Below are 27,918 nucleotides of genomic sequence, written 5' to 3'. Positions count from 1 at the left end.
GTCATGCTGGCCACATGACCCGGAAAGCTGTCTGTGGACAAATGCCGGCTCCCTCGGCCTGAAAGCAAGATGAGCGCCCATAGTCACCTTTGGCTGGACTAAACTGTCCAGGGGTCCTTTACCTTTACCCTTTTTTCTTTTTTACAGTCAGCACAACAGATTGTCTAATCACCTTTTTTTTTGTTTTTTTGCAGTGAAATTGATCATTCTTATTCTTCCTTTCTTTTCTATACCACTTTATTTTTAAAGGGGGGGGGGAATCTCAAAGCGGCTTACAACACATTGAAACATTAAAAAAAAACAACCAGCAACAAGAAATCTCTAGAGATTTCTCTGCACGCCAGCCAGATGGTACTGATGCCAGGCACCAAACCTGAAGGAAAAACATCTTCACTTGGTTGCAAAATGCGCCTGACACCTGGAAGAATTTCGAACACTGGTCTGTCTAGCCTTCTCTGCAAGGCAAGATGCCACCAGACGATGGCTCAAGTAACATAACACAGATATATAAGGCCATGGCCGGTGCCAGGGGTCAGTATTGTGAGACACATGCCAAAGCCCTCAACCCTGGTAACAACACACACAACGTAACAGGCTGTTTTTGACTAGGTAACTTCTATTTCAAACACAATTCAACATATAACATCTCACAAAGTGTAATTCCATAGACCAACACATCAGGCAAACAGAACATATTGAGAGAAATTAAAGTCCAGTGGATGGTCAGGGGTCCTTGCTGAACACCAGTCAGTGGCGTAGCGTGGGGGGTGCAGGGGGGGCCGGCCGCACCGGGCGCAACATCTGGGGGTTAGGGGGCGCAAATCCACAGGTTAGGGAGCGCAAATTACTTGCCTTGCCCCGGGTGCTGACAACCCACGCTACGCCACTGACCCCAGTACCCACTCACTTACTCTTGCTGTGTGTTCGCCTGACTTCTCAAAGCAAGAGCAAGCGGAAGCTGTACTTGCTGCTTCAAGGCAGTGGTGCATATCGTGGCAAGCAGGGGTCACAAGGAGGGGGCCCCATTCAAGGAGCACACACTGTTTAGGCAAACAGTTCCAAAGGAGCAGGAAGAGCAAGGGTCACCTGGGTGGGTGATACATGCATGCAGCAGGAAGGAACATAAATGTCTGTCAAGGACTGGATGGACGCAGAGGGGTGATGGGGAATCCCCAGGGGAAGACGAGTAAGGGGATGGGTGGTGGGACGACAATGAGCGGTCAAGAGCAGCGGCGTAACCAGCCACTCGGGTGCCGGGTGCGGTGCACGCGTCCTGCAGCCTGGGGCTGGGCAAGCCACGCATGGGTGAGAAGGCGCTGCGTGAAGCCTCTCTGCCGCCTCCCCCTCAGCTGTAGGGCAGCCGAGGGAGAGGCGGTGGGCAGACACAAGCCCCATGCTGCCGTTTCAGGCAGCACGGAGCCTGCAGGCACCCAAGCCACTACGCCACTCCCAGTAGAGAAGCGTGGTTCGGGCACACTGCAGGCCCCGTGGTAAGTGCTGGCCCCTGCGGTGTGGCACCCAGTGTCAGCCACATTTCGTTAGATTTGTTGACCGAACTAAAAAGTTTCGTGAGCCCATTAAAAAAAAACCCTCATATTTTGTTGTCTCTCTCACACACACCCATGATGACACCCAGGGCGATCTGCACCCTCCGCATCCCCCTTCCTCTGTCACTGGTCAAGAGGGAGAAGAGGGATCAGACTGGGAGGAGGCGGCCTCAGAAGCTGAAGAGGGAACAGGGTTTAGTGAGCAGGAAGAGGCTGTGGCAGAGAGCAGTCCAGAGTCCAAGGCAGAAGCAGAGGCTGGAGAAAAGCGGAAGCAAGCAACAGAGATGACAGGCTGCCGAAGAAGCCAGGGAGTCTCCTGCTGCTGCTGTGGCCAGCTCCCTCCCCCCAGGTCTCTCGGAGAAACGAAACAGAGTAGAGGGTGGTTGTGCACAGGCGGAGCCTGAGATAGTGCGAGAAATACCCTGCAGAGGAGGAGTCCTAGTGGGCACTGGGAAGGCTGGGACCTTCAGTCCTCGCAAATGCTTCATTGGGACAAGACCTCCTAGAAAGAGTTGCTGAGAGCACTAAGCACTGGTCTCGGGCAATTTGTTGTTTTCGTTGCTGACCTATGCCTGACTCCAGCCCTGACAATGCCACTCCATACAACAGATGTAGGCAATGTGGTGCCCTCCAGATGTTTTGAACTACAGCTCCCATCTTGCCCAGCCAGTGCAGCCAGTGGTCAAGAGTGGCGGGCGTTGTAGTCCGTAACATCTGAAAAGCAGTAAGTTGGCTACGCCCCTGCTGTCCAGACACACCCAGGGCAGGGCAGAGAAAGCAGACTTCTTTGCTTTCGGGGGGGGGGGGTCACTTTTCCAGGCAGCAGTCTGGAGGACGTAAATGGATCTTGCCAAACAAACCAAACCCTTCCAACTGGCCAGGCTGCAGGATCCGGGCTTTCCGCCTGGCAATTATCGATATACATGTGTTGCACAAAGCCGGAAGGGGGAGAAAGGGGGAAGAAAAGATATTACTGTTGAAGCGAGGCTTGTTTTTCCTACCTAGAAACTTTGAGAAAAGGTTCTCTTTCCCTTGCAAGAGAAACTGCAGGCAGAAGTTTTATCATACCTCCACAGGGCTGCACCGAGGCTGAACTGCTACTCTGAACCCCAGAAAGGGAGGCCAAGAGACCAGAGTAGCAAAGTATAAAAAGTAGGGCCACCAGAGGCCGCATAAGGCCGGTTTAGAGCCTAGCCTGGCTCCACCAGTCAGCAGTCCCTTTTGTGGGTTTGGTGACATGGATAGAAAATAAGAGAGGGAAAGAAGCCTTATTCGAATGGTTGTTGTTGTTTAGTTGTTTAGTCGTGTCCGACTCTTCGTGACCCCATATACCAGGCACTCCTGTCTTCCACTGCCTCCCGCAGTTTGGTCAAACTCATCCGCAGGGAAGCAAATGGGAGGAAAGAGGACAGAGAATGCCACCAACGCACAGATTGGTTCATCTCCCAAAGCCACTCAGAGTCACGCAGACCAGACTTTGTTTCAAAAACTAAATGCGTCAGGTTGCCAATTCCTGAGAAAGTTTCACTTTCCCACCACAAAGGGTGGGAATCACTCCTAAAACTTAAGACATGTGGAACCTGGAGCTCCCTAGAAACTTGGGAGGCAGGAGAGTAACTTAGTCTACTACGTTTCAGAGGAGCCGCCTGAAAGTTGCACCCTTTTCTGTCCTAATATCCTGTGTGTGGAATCTAGAACACCTGAGGAGGGAAGCCCCTCACTCTGCACATGCTCAGGAGGCGCTGCCAGAAAGCCACGACTCCTCCTGCCCTCTTCAGCGCCACTCCCAAGCGCGGCGTGCCGAACCCTCGAACTCCCCGGGAGCCCCTCACTCTGCCCATGCTCAGAGGGCGGCGGCGCTTCTCCTGCTGCGAGTTTTGAACCCGGCCATGACGAAACCGCCTCTGGGGTCACGCCCTGACTCGAGCTGGGCGGCTGGCTCTTCCGATGGAGAGGCTTTACCTGAAATAGTAGACATCGCTCTTGCCGGCGCTGAGCCCCGATTTCCGGATGACCTCCTCCTTCTTCCACCCGGGAGGCAGCGCCGGGCAGTCCACCCGCTTCCCCCGCTTCTCCATGCGCGGGGCTCGGCGGCGGCGCCCCTCCGACGGAGCCCAAGAAGAGAGTTGCTCCGGAGCTCGCGAGGCCTGCTGTCCGGCTGCCTGGCCGGCTCGTTCGGCGGCTCCTTGGCTGGCAGAGGAGGCCGGCCGGCCGGAGGCTGGGCAGGCGAGGGGCGCCGGAGAGACCCGCTCAGCGGCCGCCCGTCGAGGCGCCTGTCCAGCGGCGGCGGCGGCGACGCTCCGCGCCTGCTGCTCCCGCTCCTCCTGCGCAGCTGAACTCCGTCGGCCAGAGCTGGGAGGCAGAGTTGGGGCTGCTGCGCGCGCAGCGCTCTCCTCTTGCCCGGTGGCGGCGACGGCGGCGGCCGCGGGAGCGCCTGCTTCTCCGCCTCCTCTTGCTGCTGCTTCCGTAACTGAGCCTCGGAATCCGTGTCATCGGCGCTCGGAACCTCGGGGTCATAGAGCCCGCGCGGCGCAGCCAAAGGAGGCGGGGAGGAGAGGGGGGCGGCACGCCAGCCAGCCAGCCAAGCGACCGCCCCCCAGACGAGCCAGCCGGGCACACGCACCCGGCTCGGCCCGGAAGACCGCCTCCCCTTCCCTCCGCGCTCCAACTTTACGCGCGACCCTCGCCGCGGACGGCACAGAGGAGGCGAATGGGCTGCGCAGCGCCGCCCTCCGAGGTAGTGTTAGAGGCGCCGGGCTGCGTCTCTAACACCCCTCCCCCCATCTTGGTAGGCTCCTCCAACTCCCATCAGCGCCGGCCAGCGCGACCAATGGTTAACGTCGACGTCTGGTGGGCCACAGGGTCCCCCGGTTGTTAGAGGGCGGGACTAGTGTGTGTTAGAGGGAGAGTGCGGTGCAGTGGTTAGAGCAGTCCTGCACGGCACGGGGTTGGGCTAGATGACTCTGTGGTCCCCTTTCCAACTTTGTAGGGTTCTCTATGACTCTGACCTGGGAGAACAGGGTTCTCACGGGCTGGCCCGGGGACAGTCCCTGCTCGTCAGCCCGACCTGCCCCGCAGGGTTGTCGTGAGGATGAAGTGAGCAGGGGGAGGACCATGGGAGCCGGAGGGAAACGCGGGATCGAACTGCGATGGTTTCGTATTTTCGTTATCATTAGTTGCATTTATTCGTGTCTTAGCTGCAAAAATGTCTCAAAGCCACTTGCAGTGCTGAAAGCGCGCATGATACAAAATGTAACTATGCTCAATAAAAGAATATTGATATACATGCCTTAAGACTTTCGCTAATGGAACTTTACTCCTAAGTAAGTGTGTCTAATTTCCAAAGGAGCTGGTTTAGGATTGTAGCCGGTGCTCCAGTTCCGGAATCTGGGGCCGAGGGTTTTTGCTGAGTTTACTATTTTAGAGAGCGCCCTTGAGCATGTGCAGAATGGCCTTCCCAATGGCTACCGCGAAGGGCTAGATCCCTCAGTATAGGGTAAGGGCTTACTCCGAAAAAAGAGTTTCAATTTATAGGAAGCGCCTCTGAACATGTGCAAAGTGAGGAGCTCCAAATCCCACACATCTGGACTTAAAAAGTGGGGGTTTTCTCGGATAAAGACATTTAACATTTTTGAGAGCTTTCTGGCAAACGGAGAGGCACAGATCCCAAACATCTGGTCGAGAGCTTCCTCCGTAAAAGTTTAAACTTTTAGGCAGCGCTTCTGAGCACGTGTATAGAATTGGAAGGGGCCCTGAGGATCATCTAGCCAAACCCCCTGTTGGTTAGAGCGTGGTGCTGATAACGCCAAAGTTGCAGGTTCGATCCCCATATGGGACGTCTGCATACTTTTGTAAAGTGGATTTCCACAAATACACATCAACACACACAGCTACTGAGGCACTCCAGTTTCCAAATCTCTGGGTTTACTAGCGAGGTTCAAGGACAGAAAGAGTTCTAACTTTCAGGCAATGCTTCTGAGCATGTGCAGAGCGCCGTCCCGCGTCTCCTGAGCAGATCCATCACACACCGGAAATTGTGGGCGAGGTCGTGCATCTCCGAGAGCGGGAGCTTTCGGGAAAACGAGCCGTCCGGATTCCGGACATCTTTAATTTTAGAAACGGAGAATTGTCTGCCTGGGCGGAGCCCGCCGGGTTTTCTGAGCCTGCAGTTGGGCGCGGAGGAGACGGGGACGCGGAGCGGGTTCAAATCTTAGGCGTTGCCTACGTGGAAAAGCCAAGGCGGGGGAGAGGCTTCCTTCTGTGCCAGCCACGTGTAGATGCCTACAAGAGAGAGCTGGGCATCTTCGCCCTTCTGAGGCTTAAAACAGCATCAGTGGGGTTTATTTGCCATACAGCGAATGCAAAACAGACGCAAAAGCAAAGTTACTTCGGCTGCAAGGCTTGCCCTCATTGCAAATGCTGCAGTGAAAGCTACTTGAGCATAAACATGCAAGACCTCAGGTTGTTTATTATTTGAACGTAAGGCTTTCTGGTGAGCAAGCAGGTGCCAGCATAGGAAACTGCCTTATACCGAATCAGTTGAGGTAGCTCACTGTCTTGCAGTGGTTTTCCAGGGTACCAGGCTGGGGTCAATGCCAGCCCTACGGTGATATGCTAGGGACTGGACCTGGGACCCTTTGCATGCATAGCATAAAATTGTGGAGGTGGAAGGGATACCAAGGGTCATCTAGTCTGACCCCCTGCAATGCAGGAATATTTTGTCCTACATAGGGCTTGAACCCACAACCCTGAGATTAAGAGTCTCATGCCCTATCGACTGAGCTACCAAGGCAGATGTGCCCTGCCACTGAGCTACAGCCCTTACCCCATGGGCGCACGGCACACAGGATGAAAATCTTTCGCAAGGCTTGATGCAAAAGGCACACAGAGTGGTTTGAGAAAGCCCCACCCAGCTGGGTCAACCAGTGTGTGACTTCCCTATACACAGGGTCAGGGAGAAGTGCAAGGCAATTTTAAAAATGAATTATCTCCGCCTGCCAGTGAACTCTGAATTCCCTTCCAAACACACCTTTCTGCATGGCCCTGGTTTATAATTTGGGGGAAGATAATGCAGATTAAGAAGGCTGATCGCCGAAGAATGGATGCTTTTGAATTATGGTGCTGGAGGAGACTCTTGAGAGTCCCATGGACTGCAAGAAGATCAAACGTATCCATTCTGAAGGAAATCAGCCCTGAGTGCTCACTGGAAGGACAGATCCTGAAGCTGAGGCTCCAATACTTTGGCCACCTCATGAGAAGAGAAGACTCCCTGGAAAAGACCCTGATGTTGAGAAAGATGGAGGGCACAAGGAGAAGGGGACGACAGAGGACGAGATGGTTGGACAGTGTTCTCGAAGCTACCAGCATGAGTTTGACCAAACTGCGGGAGGCAGTGGAAGACAGGAATGCCTGGCGTGCTCTGGTCCATGGGGTCACGAAGAGTCGGACACGACTAAACGACTAAACAACAACAATGCAGATTCTTAAAAGCTGTTTGTGATGACTTCTAGACTCCTCTAGGATTTGCCATCCTGTTTCTAAGCAAAACCCACACAATTTGGCCTACTAAGGGAACTGGAGGCTTTGAGGTCTGTGGTGGAGACAAAGGGAAGGTGTCTCTGGTATTGGGAATAAAACAGAAGTGGGTGGCACCATCTTCACCCTAAACCATGCCCTGCTTTATGTGATGTGAGTTTCCAGAAGCATTTGCTTGTCTGCAGCTGGGGACAAAATACTAGGTGGATCCGGTCTGATCCAGCCTTACTGTAATTTTTAAAAAGTGATTATATAAATGTGCAAAGGCTGAGGTGTCTGATCCACCTTGAGGCCCCAAAAACAAGCTCACAACCTGTTACACAAGCTTAATTGCTCTCACGTTTTGCTATCCTAAATACACTTGCCGTGAGATTCCTGCATTGCGGGGTTGTGCTACAATAGGTGATCCTCACGATCCCTCCCAACTCTTTGATTTTATGATTATATGAGACCCATCACATATATTTAAAGGGCTATGTCCCCCCCCCAAAAAATCCTGTTAAGGGTGCTGGTAACTCTTCTTCTCTAGAGGGGCAAACTATAGTTCCCAGGATTCTTTTGAAGTCACCTGCTTCAATTGTGCATTGAATATGCTTTAAATGTTTTGTGTGGACCTGCCCTATAAAGCACCGAAGCTTGATCCTGACTCAAGGCACTTTCGAATTGACACTTGCCCTAATAATCATAAATTAGAATTCCCACGCGACGCCTACTTGGTCGGTATTGGATTTGAAACTGCTGAGCATATGAAGTTGTCTTGAAATATATTATTGTGTTTTCACGTGTGGACTTGCTTTGTTTGCTGTGAAATCGCTTCGGGATATTTTTTTCCCCTGGGAAGCAAGCGGTTCATCCATGGGCGATTATCCATTGTTGCACGCACGCCTTACTCGGAAGTAAAGCAGCGCCATTCCATCCAACGGGACGTCTCTCTCTGGCGTGCAATGTTCTGGCCCTCCGCCTCCCATACAGGAATGGAGGGATGCGGGGCAAAGGGAGGACCTTGAACTTTAGCCAGATCCGGATTAAGCGATGCCGACCTCAGAGAGACCAGACGCCGGAACGAGGAAGGAAGGAAGGGAGTCTCTTCGCGTAACTCCGCCTTCCCAGCTGGCCGGCCATGCGCAGCGGGCTCGGGCGAAGGTGGCGCCCGTTTGCCGCGGCCGCGCAGACGCCGCTTGCATCTAATGGAGGGGTCCGGAGACGACGAGGAACCGGATTGGCTTCTGCCGGAGCCCGCCGGCAGCCCTGGGAGAGATCTTCTTGCTGCTGGAGGAAGAGTCCCATGTAAACAGGGGCGAACAGTTGGGGGGGGCGGGGGTTTGCTGCTTTGCTTCCACTGCGCCATCTACCGAGCTCGGTACAAAGCGGCGTGGGAAGCGAATTCAGAATTGGGACCCGCTCCTCTTTAGTCTGCCGGGGAGCTGGAAAGCTGGCGCCTCTCCTAAGGATATTGGGAGCAGTTGTGGTCGCCTCGCTTCCCAAACGGGACATTGTAGAACTGGGAGCGGTTCAGAAAAGGGCAAACGAGAGGTCCTGCTGCTTCCCATAGGCGCCTGGGACTAGATGGGCTCCTGGCCTGATCCTGCAAGGCTCTCCTGATGCCCTCTCAAAAATACAGGGAGTTCATTGCAGAAAGAGAAAGGCATAGCTAGAGGGGAATAAAGTGGGAGTGGGAGTGTCGCTGCTAACCTTCGAGAAAGCAGGCTGAGAACAGTATGAGAGAATGCAATAAGGAATACTTAATGGTTTACTAACACCAGTGTAATTTTGCACGCTTGCAAACTGCTGTGGACAGTCATCAGGGTGCATGCATGGCTGCAAGCTGCTGCTGTGTGCAAGAGATCTGCGGACTGGCGTGCTAATTCTTTCTTTATTATTAAATGGATTTTATTGCCCTCCCTTGAAGAGCAGCGTTAGAAAAGAGGTGAAGAAGGAAATGTATTGCGTCCCTTCTGGGAGCACACACAGAGAGAGGTGCCATTAGCCAGCAGCTCTCCAACTTTTTTTTCCTGGGCCACACTTTTAACAATAAGAAATTGCTCATGCCGCACTGATTTATTTATTTTTAATAAGAAATACATCGGAAAACAAAAGGAGCACAACTAGGATTGCCCTCGGTATGACTTGCTGCTCTCGCTTTCATTTTTCAAAAGATACCCATCCATAGTCTGCAAATAATATCTATAGATAGATACTATACAACACTACAGGGACGTGGGTGGCACTGTGGGTAAAAGCCTCAGTGCCTAGGGCTTGCCGATCGAAAGGTTGGCGGTTCGAATCCCCGCGGCGGGGTGCGCTCCCGTTGTTCGGTCCCAGCACCTGCCAACCTAGCAGTTTGAAAGCACCTCCGGGTGCAAGTAGATAAATAGGGACCGCTTACTGGCGGGAAGGTAAACGGCGTTTCCGTGTGCAGCTCTGGCTTGCCAGAGCAGCGATGTCACGCTGGCCACGTGACCTGGAAGTGTCTGCGGACAGCGCTGGCCCCCGGCCTCTTGAGTGAGATGGGCACACAACCCTAGAGTCTGTCAAGACTGGCCCGTACGGGCAGGGGTACCTTTACCTTTTTATACAACACTACAATGAAAAGATTAAATGTTTCCTTGTCCTTGAATCTTCCCCAGCACAACTGTCATCCTTTCCTGCCACACCCTTTGAGAACCACTGCTATAAGGGGGGGGGGGAGCACCAAGCTTCCCCCAAGTCTGGTTGGGGCGAAGGAGGGAGCAGCCTACTTCTCACAATATTACCATTGAGGATCCTTTGCTGGAAGGCATTTGCCCCATCAATGTATCTTGGCTAGGGATGGAGGAGGATGTTACCTTCTCAGCATCCTCTCTCTCTTGAACTTTGGACCCCACTTTGAGTGCCCCCCCCCCATGCAAAGATGGTGCTGTGCTCTTATGAGAATCAGTGTGCAGGTTGCAGGATGTGCCTCCTAACAAAGATGGCAAGTAAGGGTCAATGGTGCTGTATCTTCTGTGAGATGCAAGGAGGAGACCCCTTGACCTCAGCCCAGTATTCCTGAAGGAGCGTCTCCACCCCCATCGTTCAGCCTGAACACGGAGGTCCAGCGCGAGGTCCTTCTGGCGGTTCCCTCCCTGTGAGAAGTGAGGTTACAGGGAACCAGGCAGAGGGCCTTCTCGGTAGTGGCGCCCACCTTGTGGAACTCCCTCCCACCAGATGTAAAGGAAATAAACAACTACCTGACTTTTAGAAGACATCTGAAGGCAGCCCTGCTTGGGGAAGTTTTTAATGTCTGATGTTTTATTGTGTTCCTTTTGGAAGCTGCCCAGAGTGACTGGGGAGGCCCAGCCAGATGGGTGGGGTATAAGTTGTTGTTGTTAACAAGTTTGCTTGAATCTGAATGTCTGTGAATTCTTTGCATTATAGATTAACACTTCTTCTACTTGCTGCTCCCTTAAAACAGCAGCTTGAGGCCCCAAAATTTAGCAGGAAGATGTTCTTGTCCCTATAGTAAGAGAAGCTTCCTTTCCAAATATCTGTTGCTTAGAAGGCTGTTGTTAGAATTGCAGGAGCAGGGCCAATAGAACACTGGTAACTGTAGTTACAGCTGGTAAAATGTTAACATGCTTTAGCACTTGGTGGCAAAAACATGAAAAATGAATTAATCTCTGTTTTGACCTTTCACTGCAGCTTGCCATGGCAAAGTAGTATCAGCGGGAAGCTCTCAGCACCGAATCATTGTGCACCTTGACCTGGATTGTTTTTATGCGCAGGTGGAAATGATCTGCAATCCTGAATTAAGAAGCAAACCTTTAGGTAATCTCATACTTGACTGCTCTTCTGTGTGTACATTGAAAATCAGGGTATGCCTGCATTTTTCATTTCCCCCAAGTAAGTATTACCTGTAACTCTGCTCTGATGGAAGCCCAAATAAATATTTTGTTTTACTTAAACGTTTCTCATGAACCGACTTTTAATATATTTGTGTTTTAGCTTCTCAAAATATGTCAAAGGTTGTGCAGTTAAGCTTCCATTTGCCCAAAATGCAGTCCTTGACTTCAATCTCAAGAGTGAGTGCCTAAGGTTGCACTTGCTAGGGAATAAGACCCACTGAACACAGTGCAACTTGCTTCTGCTTAACTATGCATTGATTTGTGTTGGATATTAATCTTGGAAATTAAAAAAAGGAGAAAATCAGTACTGTGCGAGTTACTGAAATATACTTTGGCATGTTGAAAACTCCAAAGGGATTGTTCATTTCAGCTGCTTCATTTCTTCCTTTTCCAGGTGTGCAACAGAAATACCTGATGGTCACCTGCAATTATGAAGCCAGGAATGCTGGAGTCAAAAAGTGCATGTCTGTGAAAGAAGCCAAAGAAAAGTGTCCAGAACTGGTGCTGGTTAATGGAGAGGATCTGACAAAATACCGGGAAATGTCTTATAAGCTAACAGGTATCATTACCTTGACAGTTTTTTTTTTTAATTTTTATTGATACAGCAAGAAAAAAGAAAAAACACAAATACCAAATTACACACAGGAATAACCATAGACACATAATTTTCTTAACAAACAATAAAATATATATTGGTCTTAACACTAAAGACCCAACCTCCGTCTAGTCCATATTTCGATTTCATATTACTTATTGCCAATACAGACTTTTATCATAATTAAGCTTTTTCTTAATATATCTAATTTCTTATATCTACCTTGCAACTATTACTGAAGTTCCTCGAATGCTGCAACAGAATTTAAACTACTATATTTATTTTTCAAATATTCTTTGAAAACCTCCCATTTTGAAACAAGTTCCTGTTTTGATTTATTCTTTATTTTTTCTGATAGATGGTCTGATTCGGCATATTCTGTCAGCTTTTGGATCCAATCTTGTATAGGGGGGAACTTCATTACTCTTCCATTTTGCCGCGATCAGAACTTTTGCTGCCACCATCACGCATAAAAAGATTTTTAACAATGTGGAATTGGCAAACTTTGTCCTAACTTTCTAGATTTGGATTTATATCCTTCCCTATCACAGGGACTCAGCCAGGGACTATATCCAATTAGGAGAGTACATTTCCAAGCACAATTCAAAGTGTTGGTGCTGACCTTTTAAGCCCTAAAAAGAGCCTTGGCCCAGTGTATCTGAAGGAGCGTCTCCAGCTCCATCGTTCAGCAAGGACACTGAGGTCCAACTGGCAATTCCCTCCCTGTGAGAAGTGAGGTTACAGTAAGTTTACCAGATTTTTTTCAATGAATCCGGGGATACTTTTCAACTTCAATGGATTTTGTATGGGGACTGATTTGTAAATCCGGGGACTGTCCCCGGGAAACGGGGGCGTCTGGTAACCTGAGGTTACAGGGAATCAGGCGGAGGGCCTTCTCGGTGGTGGTGCCCGCCCTGTGGAACACCCTCCCATCAGATGTCAAGGAAATAAACAACTATCTGACTTTTAGAAGACATCTGAAGGCAGCCCTGTTTTGGGAAGTTTTTAATGTTTGATGTTTTATTGTGCTTTTATTCTGTTGGGAGCCACCCAGAGTGGCTGGGGAAACCCAGCAAGATGGGCTGGGTGTAAATAATAATAATAATAATAATAATAATAATAATAATAATAATTAATGATGATGATGTGCTCTACCTGCAGAAGGTCCCAGGCTCAGTATTTGGCCTCTCCAGTTAAAAAGATCCGATAGTTAGTGATGTAAAATGTTCTCTTCCTGAGACCCTGAAGAGCCACTCCCAATCAGAGTAGAAAATACTGGGCCATAAAAGCAAATAATCTGAGCTGTCATAGGATAGCTTCATAGCTTCCTTTTATAGGACCCCCGCAGACTAGGTTTCTATTGCAGGTTTATTTTGTAACATGTTCTGGACACAAAGTTGGGTTAGTGGTGGATTTACTCTGCTTTCCTAGTTGCTCTGAAATGCTTCCCCTGACACTGCCATGTTATTGCTGTCCAGAGGGGTGAAAGCACAGCAAGAAAAATAAAACAGAAGATTTGTGCGTAGTATGGCAGATTGAGTAATTTCACTAGGAAATAAATAAATAATAATAATAATAATTAATAATTTTTAATTTATACCCCGCCCATCTGGCTGTGCTTCCCCAGCCACTCTGGGTGGGTTCCAACAAAATATTAAAATACTATAATACATCAAACATTAAAAGCTTCCCTAAACAGGGCTGCCTTTAGATGTCTTCTAAAAGTCTGGTAGTTGTTGTTCTCTTTGACATCTGGTGGGAAGGCGTTCCACAGGGCGGGTGCCACTACCGAGAAGGCCCTCTGCCTGATTCCCTGCAGGGAGGGAACCGCCAGAAGGCCCTCGGAGCTGGACCTCGGTGTCTGGGTAGAACGAAGGGGGTGGAGACGCTCCTTCATGTATACTTGAATATTATGAAATGTGTACCAATTGGAAATGAAGCAGTGTGACGGCCCCAAAACCTTTGCAGGTGCAAACAGTATTGAGAGCAAGGTATCAGGAGATGTGAAGCCCACTAGGCAAGAGCAGATAAGGAAAGGACTTTGAAAGATGTGAGCTCTGAAGGTACTTTTAGGAGTCATGCACAAGCAGGGAAAAGATGAGGTGCCTCGGCTTCAGCTGTGGAAACAGCTTGTGTCTCACACCTACAGAACTTGCCCTCTTGCTCCTCCTACTTTTGTTGTAACGTGTGGACATTGGCTGGGGACCTCGGGACTTGAGGAATCTTCCCAAGGTCCTGTCGTGGTGATGTCATAAAGTTGGCTTGTGATGTGTGCATCTCCTGGAAGCAGATGCATCCCTCATCGACAGCTTACTCCTTTGAAATATAAAGATGGAGCAATAAAGGGGCCTGAAACTTAACAAAACCTTCTCTTTTATTGCATTTAAAGTATTTCTTTCTGTCTCTTCATGGCTGAAGCAGTCCCAGAGTGCATTGAAATCAATGCACAGTGAAAACAGGTTGGGTGGAGGGAGGGAATAATAATAATAATAATAATAATAATAATAATAATAATAATAATAATAATTTTTATTTATACCCGGCCAGAGCCGGGTTCAGGGCAGCTAACACCAGTAAAATTACAGTAAAAACATAAAAGGGGGGAAAAAACAATTTAAAATACAGGTTAAAATACAATTTAAAATGCAGCCTCATTTTTAAAGTAGCCCATGGATCAAAACCATAAGGGGAGGGAAACATAAGGGTCAGACTGAGTCCAAACCAAAGGCCAGGCGGAACAGCTCTGTCTTGCAGGCCCTGTGGAAAGATGTCAAGTCCCGCAGGGCCCTAGTCTCTTGTGACAGAGCGTTTCACCAAGTCGGGGCCAGTACTGAAAAGGCCCTGGCCCTAGTTGAGACCAATCTAACCACCTTGCGACTTGGGACCACCAGAATGTTGTCATTTGTGGAATAACATACAACCTCCAGAATCATGGCAGCGATCCTCTCCTCAAAGCCTGGGGAAATAAGTCGCAGCTCAAGCCTGCCCATGTCTACTCAGAAGTAATGCATTGGGGTTGGGATTAGGGCCTGAGCATTCAGCTGCCACCAAAATCTTGTTGATTTCAATCAGCCTTGCAAAGGAGATGTTTATTGCGTTGGCTTTGGACTTGAAAGCTGTGGGTGGAAGTGCCAACTCGTATCAACTCCCCCAGGTCTTCTTAAGCAAGAGGCATTGTCTCACTGTTGCTTCCAGTCTAAAGTGCTCCATATACCGTTTGGCCCGAATATAAGCCGCACCCACAAATAAGCCACATCTTTAAAATTCAAGGGGGGAACAGAAAAAAGACAATATCTGAATATAAGCCGCTCCCTTAAAATTCCGCAGGCACTCACACCCGTTCCGTTCTGCCGTATGTCTGTTTCAGCAGCAATATCGTAAAAGCTCATTTTTGTAAGGTTGTGAATTTGAGCTGCACTTTAACTTTTCATGGTGGGAATTTTTTTTGGGGGGGGGAGTGTGGCTTATATTCGGATCAATACAGTAACATGGTTTCTGCGAGAATGGGCAGAATGAAAAACAAATAGAATAATTATTTTATTAGAAAAATAATTTTGATCTGGATTGATCAGGTATGGTAGACATTATGGTGGGCTGGCCTTCTGACTTTCCTTAAATCAACGGAGCAATGCATTCCTGTGTTTATGTTTAGCTTCCAACCCAGGCTGCTGAGTGTGGGGACCCCCAGCTGAAAAGTGCATCCTTCAGGACCCATCTGCCTCTATTCTTGTTTAGTCAAAGAGAAGGTGATTAAGGGTTCCTTAAATGAGCAGTTCAGAAATATTAGACAACCTTGTCAAAAAGTGTCAGGCCTAGGCTATGGGCAGCAGTCTGTGATGAGCCTTGGATTTTTCTATTAAGAAGGTATTAATTTTCTTCTTCTCCCTGTAAGGTAAAGGTAAAGGACCCCTGGACAGTGAAGTCCAGTCAAAGGGTTTGTGGCGCTCATCTCACTTTCAGGCCAAAGGAGCCAGCATTTGTCCACAGACAGTTTTGCAGGTCATGTGGCCAGCAGGACTAAACCGCTTCTGGCACAACGGGACACCGTGATGAATGTCAGAGCGCACGGAAACGCCGTTTATCTTCCCGCCGCAGTGGTACCTGTTTAACTACTTGCCCTGGCGTGATATCGAACTGCTAGGTTGGCAGGAGCTGGGACAGAGCAACAGGAGCTCACCCCGTTGCGGAGATTCGAACCGCCGACCTTCCAATCAGCAAGGTCGAGAGGCTGAGTGGTTTAGCGTCTCGCCTCCACTAGCTCAGTTAAACACTTTGTTGTTTTGTTTACAGCACTGTTGGAAGAATTTACTCCCCTGGTGGAAAGGCTTGGATTGGATGAAAATTTTGTAGACATCACTGAGATGGTCGAAAAAAGGCTGGGACAATGGAAAAAAGATGCCTTTTCTCAAATCTCTGTCTCAGGCCATGTATATAACAACCAGAGTAAGTACCTCGCCCTTCCTAAGCGAGGTTGCTTGGCCTGTTAGATGCACCTCTTCTTAACTCTCTGTGTTTGCTTCTCAGCTGTCGATTTACATGATCCAGTGCACATACGATTGGCTGTGGGGTCTCAGGTGGCAGCAGAGTTGAGAGCAGCCATGCTCACCAGGCTGGGCCTCACAGGCTGTGCAGGAGTGGCAACTAACAAATTACTCTCCAAGTTGGTGTCCGGGACCTTTAAACCAAACCAGCAAACTGTTCTGTTGCCGGAGGGTCGGCAGGACCTCATGAACAGCCTTGACAATGTCATGAAAGTGCCTGGTAAGTTGGGGAGGGGGAGATTCCTCTGCTCCAGTTAGATGTGCACTCATCTGTATAGGTTAGGTTTAAGAGGAGTGGGATTGGGGAAGAGGTTTCTTCTTTTGAGTGGGTGGTGGGAAAAGAGAAATTCTAACTTGGTTTATTCTGTACACACATTGTGTGGTTTTTTGTGTGTATAATTTTTTATTAAATTTTCTGTTTTACAATTTAAAATATTCATTTAAACAACCTCAAAATGTCAATGATTCCTCTTCTTCTCTTTCCATAGTTCATTTTTCATATCATAAATCCCTGCATATTTTACATAAACAAAACCATTCAGTATTCCATTATTACATCCATCAAAACTTATTTACACTGTTGAATTTATTATAATGCTGTCAATGTTTTCAAGTGTACACAATCCCGCCCCCCCCATACTCAAGAAACATTTTCCAATATTCTTTAAACATATGTTCTTCTTGTTCTCTTATTCTATATGTTAGGTTTGCAAGCTGCGCATATTCCATCAGTTTAAGTTGCCGTTCTTCTTTAATTGGGACCTCACTTGCTTTCCATTCTGGGGCTAACAAAACACATGCCGCAGTCGTGCCATACATAAATAACCTTTTTGGACTCCTGGGAATTTCAGTCTGAATTAACCCCAACCAAAACTACTCTGGTTTGTTTTATTTTGGAAAAACACTTTTAAACTTTTTTATAAATTCATTATGAATTATTTCCCAATACACTTTTACCCTTTTACAGATCCTATTCTGTATACACATTGTTACCTTTCTTACTGGCCGAATACCTATCAATCTGGAAGCAAAAAAGGCCGTTCAGAAATAAGGGACCAGTTTTTACATACTAAGGGGACTTCCTGGGTTTGCTTTCAAATAAAGAAATATGCTTGTGGACATGCCTGAAGCCTCCTGCTGTCTTTGAATTGAGGACTTCCTAGTTCAAGGCCAGCATTCCATTCCATTTCATGCCAGTCCGCTGAGAGATTTTCACTCCCCTGTGCTTGTAGAGTGAACAATTTCTCTTGTGCAGGTATCGGCTATAAAACAGCAAAGCGCCTTGCGACGCTGGGAATCACCACGGTGCGTGACCTTCAGACGTGCCCGACTGCAATCCTAGAGAGAGAGCTGGGATCTTCAGTTGCCCAACATATTCAGAAGCTCAGCTGGGGAGAAGATGATTCCCCAGTCAGCCCATCGGGGCTCCCTCAGGTATAGAGGAAAACGCAGGTGCTCAAGGTCTTCACAAGAGCCAGTGTGGTGTAGTGGTTAAGAGCGGTGGACTCGTAATCTGGTGAACCGGGTTCGCTTCCCCACTCCTCCACATGCAGCTGCTGGGTGACCTTGGGCTAGTCACACTTCTCTGAAGTCTCTCAGCCTCACTCACCTCACAGAGTGTTTGTTGTGGGGGAGAAGAAGAAGAAGAAGAAGAAGAAGAAGAAGAAGAAGAGGAGTTTGGATTTGATATCCCGCCTTTCACTCCCTTTAAGGAGTCTCAAAGCGGCTAACATTCTCCTTTCCCTTCCTCCCCCACAACAAACACTCTGTGAGGTGAGTGGGGCTGAGAGACTTCAGAGGAGGAAGGGAAAGGAGAATGTTAGCCGCTTTGAGACTCCTTCAGGTAGTGATAAAGCAGGATATCAAATCTAAACTCCTCCTCCTCCTCCTCCTCCTCCTCCTCCTCCTCCTCTTCTTCTTCTTCTCTGCCTCTGTTCTCAACATTCTGCCATGCCCTAGTCACTGGGGGTGGAGAACACTTTCTCAGCCCAGGTCCCACATTCCCTCACTGCGGACAGAGGCCAGAGGCAAAGATGGGCAGAGCAATGGATGCAAATCTAGATTCTGTGTCATAGGTTCTATTCCAGCCACACACACACCAGCTATTTCAATGCAGACCTACCTCTCCCCAAGAGGCATTAAAAGGTAAAGGGACCCCTGACCATTAGGTCCAGTCGCGGACAAATCTGGGGTTGCGGCACTCATCTTGCTTTATTGGCCGAGGGAGCCGGCGTACAGCTTCCGGGTCATGTGGCCAGCATGACTAAGCCGCTTCTGGCAAACCAGAGCAGTGCACGGAAACGCCGTTTACCTTCCTGCCGGAGCGGTACCTATTTATCTACTTGCACTTTGATGTGCTTTCGAACTGCTAGGTTGGCAGGAGCAGGGACCGAGCAACAGGAGCTCACCCCGTTGTGGAGATTCGAACCGCCGACCTTCTGATCGGCAAGTCCTAGGCTCTGTGGTTTAACCCACAGTACCACCCGCGTCCCCAAGAGGCATTATCACAGATCAAATAATTTCCATCCCGGCAAAAGCTTTGAAATGGACATTGAATGTTGAGGGTTGTGGCCCAAGAAGATTCTTGAGGGCCAGACAGAGATATCTGGAGAGAGTGAATCTCCCCACCTCCCTGCCTGAGTCTTCTTGTTGTTTGGATCTGTCTGTCTCAAGAGACAATGGAGTGTGCCATCGGGGGTGAAGTCAAACCATTGCGTTAGCAGCAACAAAATGACCTCCCTGGGGCACAAGCCTGGGCAGTGTGTCTGGAGGTCCTGGGCTGCCCAGATGACAAGACCCCCCTCTCGGCCTCACTGATGTGGTCCAAAGGAAAGCAGAGCAATACATTGGGTACTAGCTTGGCTGTGATTCATCAGAAGTTTGACTTACTGTATTTGGTTTCCCCAAACACAGTATTTCAAAGGTGATTTCACAGCATGCAAAATCTTAAAGAACAAAGACAGTTGGGTGAAAAATCAGCCCATGCAGAATGTACAGATCCATGGTTTTCTCCAGTGAAGACTTTCATATTCCCCCCCCCCGCCCCATTTGTTGTTTCTGTGGTTTTAACAATTACCGTAATTTTTTTTTAATGTTCTGCAGTCTCTCAGTGATGAAGACTCCTTTAGAAAGTGCTCTTCCGAAGCCGAAGTGAAAAAGAAAATTGAAGAGCTGCTCACTAGTCTTCTGGACAGGTGACCTTACTGTGGAGTATCTTATCAGAAGAGATGCGCCTGGGCATAAGCTGAAATATCTCTTGTAAAATATGTATATTTGACTTGGCTATCATCACGCAGGGACGCGGGTGGCGCTGTGGGTTAAAGCCTCAGCACCTAGGGCTTGCCGATCAAGAGGTCGGCGGTTCGAATCCCCGCGGCGGGGTGCGCTCCCGTTGTTCGGTCCCAGCGCCTGCCAACCTAGCAGTTCGAAAGCACTTTCGGGTGCAAGTAGATAAATAGGGACCGCTTACTAGCGGGAAGGTAAATGGCGTTTCCGTGTGCGGCTCTGGCTCGCCAGAGCAGCGATGTCACGCTGGCCACGTGACCCAGAAGTGTCTCCGGACAGTGCTGGCCCCCGGCCTCTTGAGTGAGATGGGCGCACAACCCTAGAGTCTGTCAAGACTGGCCTGTACGGGCAGGGGTACCTTTACTTTTACCTTTTTATCATCATGCATGTGTGTGTCACTTGTCCTGCCAATGGTTGTTGCATTCAAATCAAGCAGGACTGGGGAACTGCAAGCACAGGGCCTAAATGCCACCCCTCCAAGCTCGTCTCTCTTGCCCAGCCCATGCTTCCTCTCACCAGGTCTTGCCTCTCAACAACCTCCTCGAATGCTGTCGCCTGGCTGAAACATCTCCCTGCGCTGTGATCATGCTTTTTCCCTGCCAGGATGGAAGATGGAGATTGGCATGTTCCTGCACAGAAGCTATTGGCTTTTGTGTGGTCAAAGCAAGAGTCGGTTCTGTTGCTCCGCCCACCACTGGCACTTGACACTTGCTCTCCCCCCCCCAAAGGTCATCCAGGAGGGAATGGGCTACTTCCATTCACAGAGGGAACTGGAGGCCAGTGGAGGCTTCCACCGGAGTCAGAGGCGATGTGGCATTTCCACCAATGTGTGTGTGTGTGTGTGTGTACACACACATATTTTTATTAATTTTTAAACATATCAGTTCCAACAGTCATATAACATAATTTCTCATCTTATACAATATTTTTAGACTTACATCAACACCTCTGATGATTTTCAGTTCTTTATCACTTATTATGCATTTCTTAATTTCTATATTACATTTGATTATCCTTAACTAATAATTCTCTTCATAGTCTTTCTTGCAATATTTCAAATAATTCACCTTACAAAACTTCTCGCAGTCCTACTAGCGTAATCTGTTCATCACAGCTACTTTTCAGATAGTTCATATATTTACTCCAGTCTTCTAAGAATCTCTGATCCCGCTGGTTTCGAATCCTGCCTGTTAATTTATCTAGTTCTGCATAGTCCCTCAACTTCATCATCCATTCTTCTTTCGTCAGTAGTTCTTCTTGCTTCCATTTTTGTGCAACAATATTGTTGCTGCTGTCGTTGCATATAAAAACAACTTACAATCCTGTCTGTTAATATCATCTCCTGCAATGCCAAGTAAAAATGCTTATGGTTTCTTAATAAATGTATATTTCAACATCTTTTTCACCTCATTATATATCATTTCCCAGACGTTTTTCACTCCAGAACAGATTTTCTAGGGGCAAAGGAGCTACAGGAGGAAAGGGAGATTTGCAAAAGTCATCCCACCCCCTTTCTGCCAGCAGGAGCAACTCACAAGATCAGGCTTCCTCATAAACTCGGGCCTCCAGATGTTTTGAGACGACAATTCCCATCATCCCTGACCACTGGTCCTGCTAGCTAGGGATCATGGGAGTTGTAGGCCAAAAACATCTGCAGGGCCGAGGTTGAGGAAGCCTGCACAAGATGCTCCTGCCAGTAGAACCTAAATTTGAACCTCAGCCATAATCCAAAGCACTTGGTTTAGTAGCGTTGATAAAGTGTTGCTTTATCTCCTTTGGCTGAAGAAACTTCCCCAACCCTGACACTGACACACACACGCACACACACAGTTTGTGGCCCCCAGAAAATTAACTCCCAAGACAATATGGCCCTTGATGGGGTGGGGATGTCACCCACTTATCCACGTAGCTGAAGCGCTTGGAATATTCCTGCAGTGCTGTAAAAATGCTTGATAGGGTTTAGTTTTCTTGAGCCAGGCGAAACTGAGATGTTTGGGAAATGGTGGACATGTCAACCTCTGTCTGCTTCTCCATGTTTGTTTGTTTGTTCCTTTTGGTTAGGTTATACAAGGATGGAAGAAAGCCACATACCATAAGATTAACAATCCGGCAGTTTTCCCCTACCAATAAGTGGTTTAATCGGGAGAGCCGCCAGTGCCCCATTCCATCACATGTGGTCCAGAGGATCGGAACAGGTAACTTGCCTTTGTGGGGGGGGGGGGGGCTTCTCCTTCAAGATGCATCTTGCGCCACCATTGCATGCTTTTCAACGATTGGTCAAGATACACTCCTTGGAGCTTCAGTTGAATTGAGCGCCTTCCCTGCTTGCTGGGTTGCTTTTCTGTTCTGCCTGGTTTTGTTTTGCTACTAGTTGGTTTTGTGGCTTTGTTTTCTAATGTTTATTATGATTTTGTGTTTGCTGCAGTTGCGAGATTTTTGTATCCTGACCTGGGACTGTTCCGTTAAGGCTTTTAAGTGCAAATAACCAATCTGAAGAATTGTGTCCAATGAAATTGTACTTCGAGTAGACTCATTAAAATTAATGGGGCTAGGTTAGTTGGGCCCATTAATTTATATGGGTCTTCTGTGAGTAGTGCTAACGTTGGGTACATTTCTAAACAACTGAGGTGCAGAGGCTCCTCACACTAGCCATAGCCATTCCTCCAAGGAGAGCAGAAAACTGCCTGCATCTTGATCCGTTACATAATGCCTCCCTACACACACACACACACACACAGAGAGAGAGAGAGAGAGAGAGAGAGAGAGAGAGAGGCAGGCACCAGCACATAGCACAATACCCTGTTTACCAGTATTAGCCGACAGTGAGCTGGAAAAGGATGGTGTGGTGGTTCACATGCTGGCCCAGGTCAACATTCATTTTGCATTTCATTCTAATCAAGCACTATTATGCAATGAGGTGTGGTCATTTAAACCACTTGAGGGACCCCAACTAAGGAGAAAAGCACCCAGACTCCCTACAGCAAAGAACAGCAATTACCTAGGCATGACAGACAATGTGTTAGGATTGCAGTCATGATGTTTCTTTGGGAGTAAGTTCAGTATTTCTCAGGGGGCACAGCTTCTTCATCCCAGGCCTACTGGTAGCAACCATTTTTTATCTACCTTGTCTCTTTGTTCCTAGCACCCTTCCCTCCCTCCATGATAACAAACAGACTCTCCTGGCTGTAAGGACTGGGAAGTATCTTCAGAGTCCCCTCTGAGTCAGTGTGGTGTAGTGGTTAAGAGCGGTGGACTCGTAATCTGGTGAACCGGGTTCGCTTCCCCGCTCCTCCACATGCAGCTGCTGGGTGACCTTGGGCTAGTCACACTTCTCTGAAGCCTCTCAGCCCCACTCACCTCACAGAGTGTTTGCTGTGGGGGAGGAAGGGAAAGGAGATTGTTAGCCACTTTGAGACTCCTTCGGGTTGTGATAAAGTGGGATATCAAATCCAAACTCCTCTTCTTTGTCTCTTACGAGTCTTTCCTTGCCTCAGTGCCCTGGCTCTTCTCCTTAAGCCCCCCTTCCTTGCTCCTCTGTCTCAGCTCTTTGCACTAGAGATGAGAAAGCATCACTCTGCTTGTCCCCAAAAGAGATCAAGCCTTCAAGTGTCTGACGTCACTGCTTGCAAAGGCCCAAAGTCTTTGCAAACCTGCTGTACAATTATTTTGGGGAAAGCCTGATGCTCCCTGCTCCAAGGTGCCCTCCTCAATTGACTTTGGGGGCAGGGGTAAGGCAGAGATAGCTTTGGGTTCTCCCAGTTGCCACTGAATATACTCTCTTCTGGTGACCAGGAGTGTCCACAACAACCTACCTAACCCTTTCCCTACTGAACACCCACCCACCTATCAGTTGTCTTGCATCCAGGCTCCCTATATATTGTTTTCAATTTTTTGCTTCTCTGCATCCTGGGCTTCAGACCACCCCTCCATCCCACCCAAGCAAACAATTTTCCCTTCCCTCATAGAAACGTGGAACTGAGCATTGGGTGCCAGCGTGCCAGCTCTGGCAACGGGTATTGGAGACATCATTGTTATAAGTACCATACTGTAGAACTCGGCATTAGCCAATCTGATGTCCTCCAGATGTTGTTGGATGACCACTCTCATGGTCCCTGACCATTTGTTATGCTGGCCAGGGGTGGTGGGAGTTGGGGGTCCCAACATCCAGAGGGTACCATGCCGTCTCCCCCAGTATAGATGATCTTTACTGGAATTCTGGTGCAGATCTTGTCCAGCACTGTAAAACGTGTGTAACTTCAGGGTGGCTTTCTCCTGCTTAAATGTTCACATCCAGGTGACTCCAAAGTCAAGACACACCTGGTTGCTCTCCTGATGAAACTGTTTCATAAGATGATCAACGTGCAAGTTCCATTTCATCTGACGCTTCTGAACGTCTGCTTCTCCAGTCTCAAGGCCCCTCCTGCTTCTGCCAAGCAGTCTATTGGGTTTTATTTAACTCGTTCACCACCCTCTTCCAGCTGCAGCAAAGTCATTCATGTAAGTTCAGAACTGTATTTCATTTTTGTAAATATATATATAGAGAGAGAGAGAGATGTTGCCTGCCCTGTCCCAAAGTAATGTTTACTTAAATTCACCAAAAAAGAGCTGAGCTCCTCACCTATACTTTGTGGACAAGAATCTCATCTAGTACACCAGCTTAGCCTGTTGGTATTGGATGTGTCGCCACCACAAATACAGTATAGGTCAGGGGTGGCCAACCCGGTGCCCACTGGATAACAGCTTCACAATCTCCTGACCATTGGGCATGTTGGCTGGGACTGATGGTAGTTGAATCCAACAGCATATGGAGGGTACCCAGTTGGCTAACACTGGTATAGATGGTCCCTATCAGAATTCTGGCACAGATCTCAAAAGCAGTTTGTTTTCATAAGTGAGCAACTTATGTGTAGAGGAGACAGACTAGTGAAAATATTTCTGGACTTACTCACAAGTGTACGGTTCAAGGAGCAATTAGAAGAGATTGACAGTCAACTGAATGATGCTTGTTGGGTATCTCAGTCTACCTTTGCCAAGCTAATGCTGTCTGCAGATGGTTTGGACTACGACTCCCATCAGCTCTAGCCAGTGTTATGGACTGGTTGGATGCAGAGGAATGGTGGAAGGAACTGGCTGGGGAGCCAGCAACAGGACTCAGTGAGTTGGGACAGTCTGTGGCAGAGAGAAGTCAGGAATGAGAGCAGAAGCTGAAGCAGGAGAGTGGAAGGAGGGAGGTCAAGAGGCAGAGATGAGTCAGGCTGGTGAAGTTATAGGTGTCTCCCCCTTCCCTGCTGTGACAAGCTCCCCTCCCCCTTGTCTGTCAGGCTTTGGGAACTCTGCTCCCCCCCCCCCCCCCGCTTAGGCTGTAGATAAGCAGGACAAAGCAAAAAGAGTCTCTTACCATTTAAAGAGTTTTTAATGATCACAGCAAAAGAACAAAGCATTGATTCTCAGAATGGAAGTGCTCCCAATTAAGGTTTCCACCCACTTCCCCCCTAGTCACTTCTGCGCCCTGCAAACTGATCTCACAGCCACCGTGCTTTTTGTGTAGCCACCTTATCTGCTCAACGTGGCCTTGGGCTGATAGGCTGGACACTTCCCAGTGAGAGTCTATTAGCTCTCTCTCCCAGTTGTTCTTCTCCTAGCTGTCCCCCACTCAGTTCTGCCCAGCTGTTGTCTTCCAAACTACTGTATTTTTCGCTCTATAAAACGCACCAGACCATAAGATGCACCTAGTTTTTGGTAGAGGAAAACAAGAAAAAAAATATTCTGAATCCCAGAAGCCAGGACAGCCAGCAGGATCGCTCCGCAGTGATCCCACTTGCTGTCCCGGCTTATGGGATAGCTGCGTGCAGCCTCTCCCGGGCAAGGGGAGCCTTCATCCCCAAGGCTCCCCCAAGAGCCACGCTCCCTTTAAAGAGCACGCAGAGTGTGTGTGTGGCTCTTGGGGGCTTTTCCTCCCTGCCTCCCACCTGCATTCACTCCATAACACACACACACATTTCCCCTTACTTTTTAGGAGGGAAAAAGTGCATCTTATGGAGTGAAAAATACGGTATGTCCCTCTGCAAACCACTGTTCCAAATCTATACTGCTCCACTGCTCCTGGGCAGCTTCAGGATCCTGGTCAGGAGCAGGGGGAGGTGGGAGCTCCCACCATTTCTCATCAGAGCAATACTCCTCAGTACTCTGACACTGACTTGCAGAACCAGGAGATGTATGAAATGGGAGGAGCAAATACAGACCGCCCGCAGGCGCAGTCTCTGATTGCTTGCAAGAAGCCCTGGAGAGGGGGAGGTGGGGAGCTTTAGTCATGGCAACTTATTTCATGGATTAGGCCCTACTACAGGGCATGAGCTGCTGTGTTCATTAGGCCCGAAACCCAGCCAAGTCTCTTGAGTATCGTGCTTTGCTAATAAAGAGTTAGCCCCAGTTTTAAACTGTGTTATTTACTGACTAACTCTGCGACAACCAGGCTGGGGCTGGTGGAAGCTGTAGTCCAGAACATCTGCTCAGAGCACCAGGTTGGCAATTAATATTCTTGCACAAAAAATTGTGCCATTTGTGTTGCAGGAAACAGAAGGCATGGGTGCAGGACAAATAAGTTCAGGAGATAAGCTGGACTGCTGTGAAGCTTCCTCAGAGGTGAGGGATGCTATAAAAGGTCGACTGGAGTCCCCAGACCTCTCAAAAAATACTGGCCTTCTTGAGTTCCCGCTTCATTTGCTTCCTGATGGCATTGACTGCAACGTGTTTAACCAGCTTCCAGCAGACATTAAGGAGGAGATTATTTCTAGCCAAATGAGAGGAGATTCTACAGCATCTCTACAGGAACGAACATTATGGGTCCCGAGGGAAGGAATTCCGGCTAAGGCACAAGACCAAACGAGCCATGCGTCTTTGATTTCTGGAAGCATCCAACAGGACATAAGCTCTTTGGCACGTGGGGGCATGGCATCCACCAATGACAAGCCACCACTAACTGTAAACACTTGTGTTCCCAGCTGCCCTCTAGAGACTGGTGAAAATGCCTCAATTGCTGACGCTACTGTGGGTGTTAAAAGCTCGCCCTCAGTTCCATCTCAGCCTTCATTTCTGCAGCTTTGTATTCCAGAGGGGCAGAAACACCCAGACAAAGAAGCCAGCAACGAAGGTTGGAAAGACGGTTCAAAACTTGTCCTCCCTCCCAAGATTGATCCCCAAACCTTTTCCGAGTTGCCTACAGAGATGCAGAAGGAACTGTTGGTGGAGTGGAAGAGCCAGGAGCCTTCCTCCAAGCTGCGGGCTGGCAAAACTCAAAACAGGCTCAAAAGGGGAAAGAAAGGGCTTCCTTCAGCCCCCCACTCAAACAGTTTGTTAAGATATTTTAAACCCAAATGATCACCAAATTATCAGTGCAAGTGTTGAAACTAAAGAAAATCACATGGCTGAATTCTAGGATGGTGCCATTTCTGACAGCATTTCTGTTTTGTTTTTGTTTTTGTGCACCCTCAAGTTAAATATATATATATAATCTCCCTGCACATGGACAACTAGCTCTTGTCTAGCTTTCTCCCCGATGCACTACTTTGCTACATGATAAGGGTTTGCTTCTTTAATATGTTGGGAGTACTCAGAAAATGCAGCTATCCACATGCTATCTGCTATACTGTAATTGGGAAAGAACCTGACCATGTGATTTTGATGATTTGTGCAGGTGAGCTCTAATCCAAAATCCCTTTTCTCTGAAATGTAAATTGCTTAAAACTCTGGAGAAGAGGTACAAGAAAGGGAAGTGTGTGTGTGTGGGGGGGGTAATATTAAAGGAACACCCCCAGGAAATATTGCTCCCCCTACTCTTGCCGTCAAGCACGTTGTGGTGATGAGGTTTCTGACCTCTGAAAAGACAGGTGAGATTATGGGATGGGCGAGGAAAAGCACATAACAGGAGAGACAGACATGAGCAGATGGAACTTGGTGGACCCAGATCCTCTGGTAAGCCAGGGAGATTCAGAAAATGGGGTTTTCCATTTCCATCCTCAAAGTGGGAGTAGTTGACACAAACACAACCAGAATTCTTCGTTCATAAACACAATAAAGTGTGTTATTAACCATGGAGTAAGAGTCTGAATTCTTATGACAAACATACAACTTCTTCCCACTTATGTGTAGAGCAGGTCTAAATACTGTCAGCTTCCTGGAACTAAGCTTGTGCTCCTTAAAGAACTTTGAAGGTGGGAGAAATTTTACAGGGGCACGTGTTCCTATTTTAACATTTATGCTGTAAAGGCACTCCATGCATGTGTATTTAGGAATAAGCGCCATGGTTTTCAAGGGGGCTTACTCTCAGGTAAGTGTCTGTAGCACAGCTGACTTTGTCAATGCAGCCTTCATGCCAAACAGTCACACGGACCCAAGTAACTCATGCCCATAGTGGTTGTGGTCAATATATATTGTGTGAATGTATGTATGTGTATCCCCAGCATTAAGATCAGGATATAATCTGGGGCTGCTGAGTCTCGCAAGTGGAATTAGCATAACTGCACCCCTCACATCTCTCTCCTAACAAATGTCAT

At 48.3% G+C, this 27,918-nt stretch overlaps 1 protein-coding gene across 2 annotated transcripts; it reads left to right on the top strand.

Moving 5' to 3' along the window:
- The first annotated feature begins 130 nt into the window (after positions 1-130).
- POLI (DNA polymerase iota) lies at positions 131-27,460 on the top strand. 2 transcript variants are annotated; one of them, XM_083402751.1, is made up of 11 exons: positions 131-750; positions 897-4,284; positions 10,743-10,868; positions 11,340-11,504; positions 15,831-15,983; positions 16,065-16,301; positions 17,337-17,515; positions 19,184-19,275; positions 21,428-21,561; positions 23,661-23,863; positions 25,937-27,460. In XM_083402751.1, exons 2-11 carry the CDS (start codon positions 3,558-3,560, stop codon positions 26,741-26,743), a joined length of 2,823 nt encoding a protein of 940 aa, XP_083258877.1. In that variant the 5' UTR covers positions 131-750; positions 897-3,557; the 3' UTR covers positions 26,744-27,460. The 2 variants fall into 2 exon arrangements, with proteins under 2 accessions (XP_083258877.1, XP_083258878.1); XM_083402752.1 differs by lacking the exons at positions 131-750; positions 897-4,284 and adding an exon at positions 7,997-8,369.
- Positions 27,461-27,918: the final 458 nt, after the last annotated feature.

The sequence above is a fragment of the Podarcis tiliguerta genome, assembly GCF_965153285.1.
Source record: "Podarcis tiliguerta genome assembly, chromosome: 11".
In the NCBI taxonomy this organism is placed as follows: Eukaryota; Metazoa; Chordata; class Lepidosauria; order Squamata; family Lacertidae; genus Podarcis; species Podarcis tiliguerta.
This window is presented reverse-complemented; position numbering and strand designations above follow the sequence as displayed.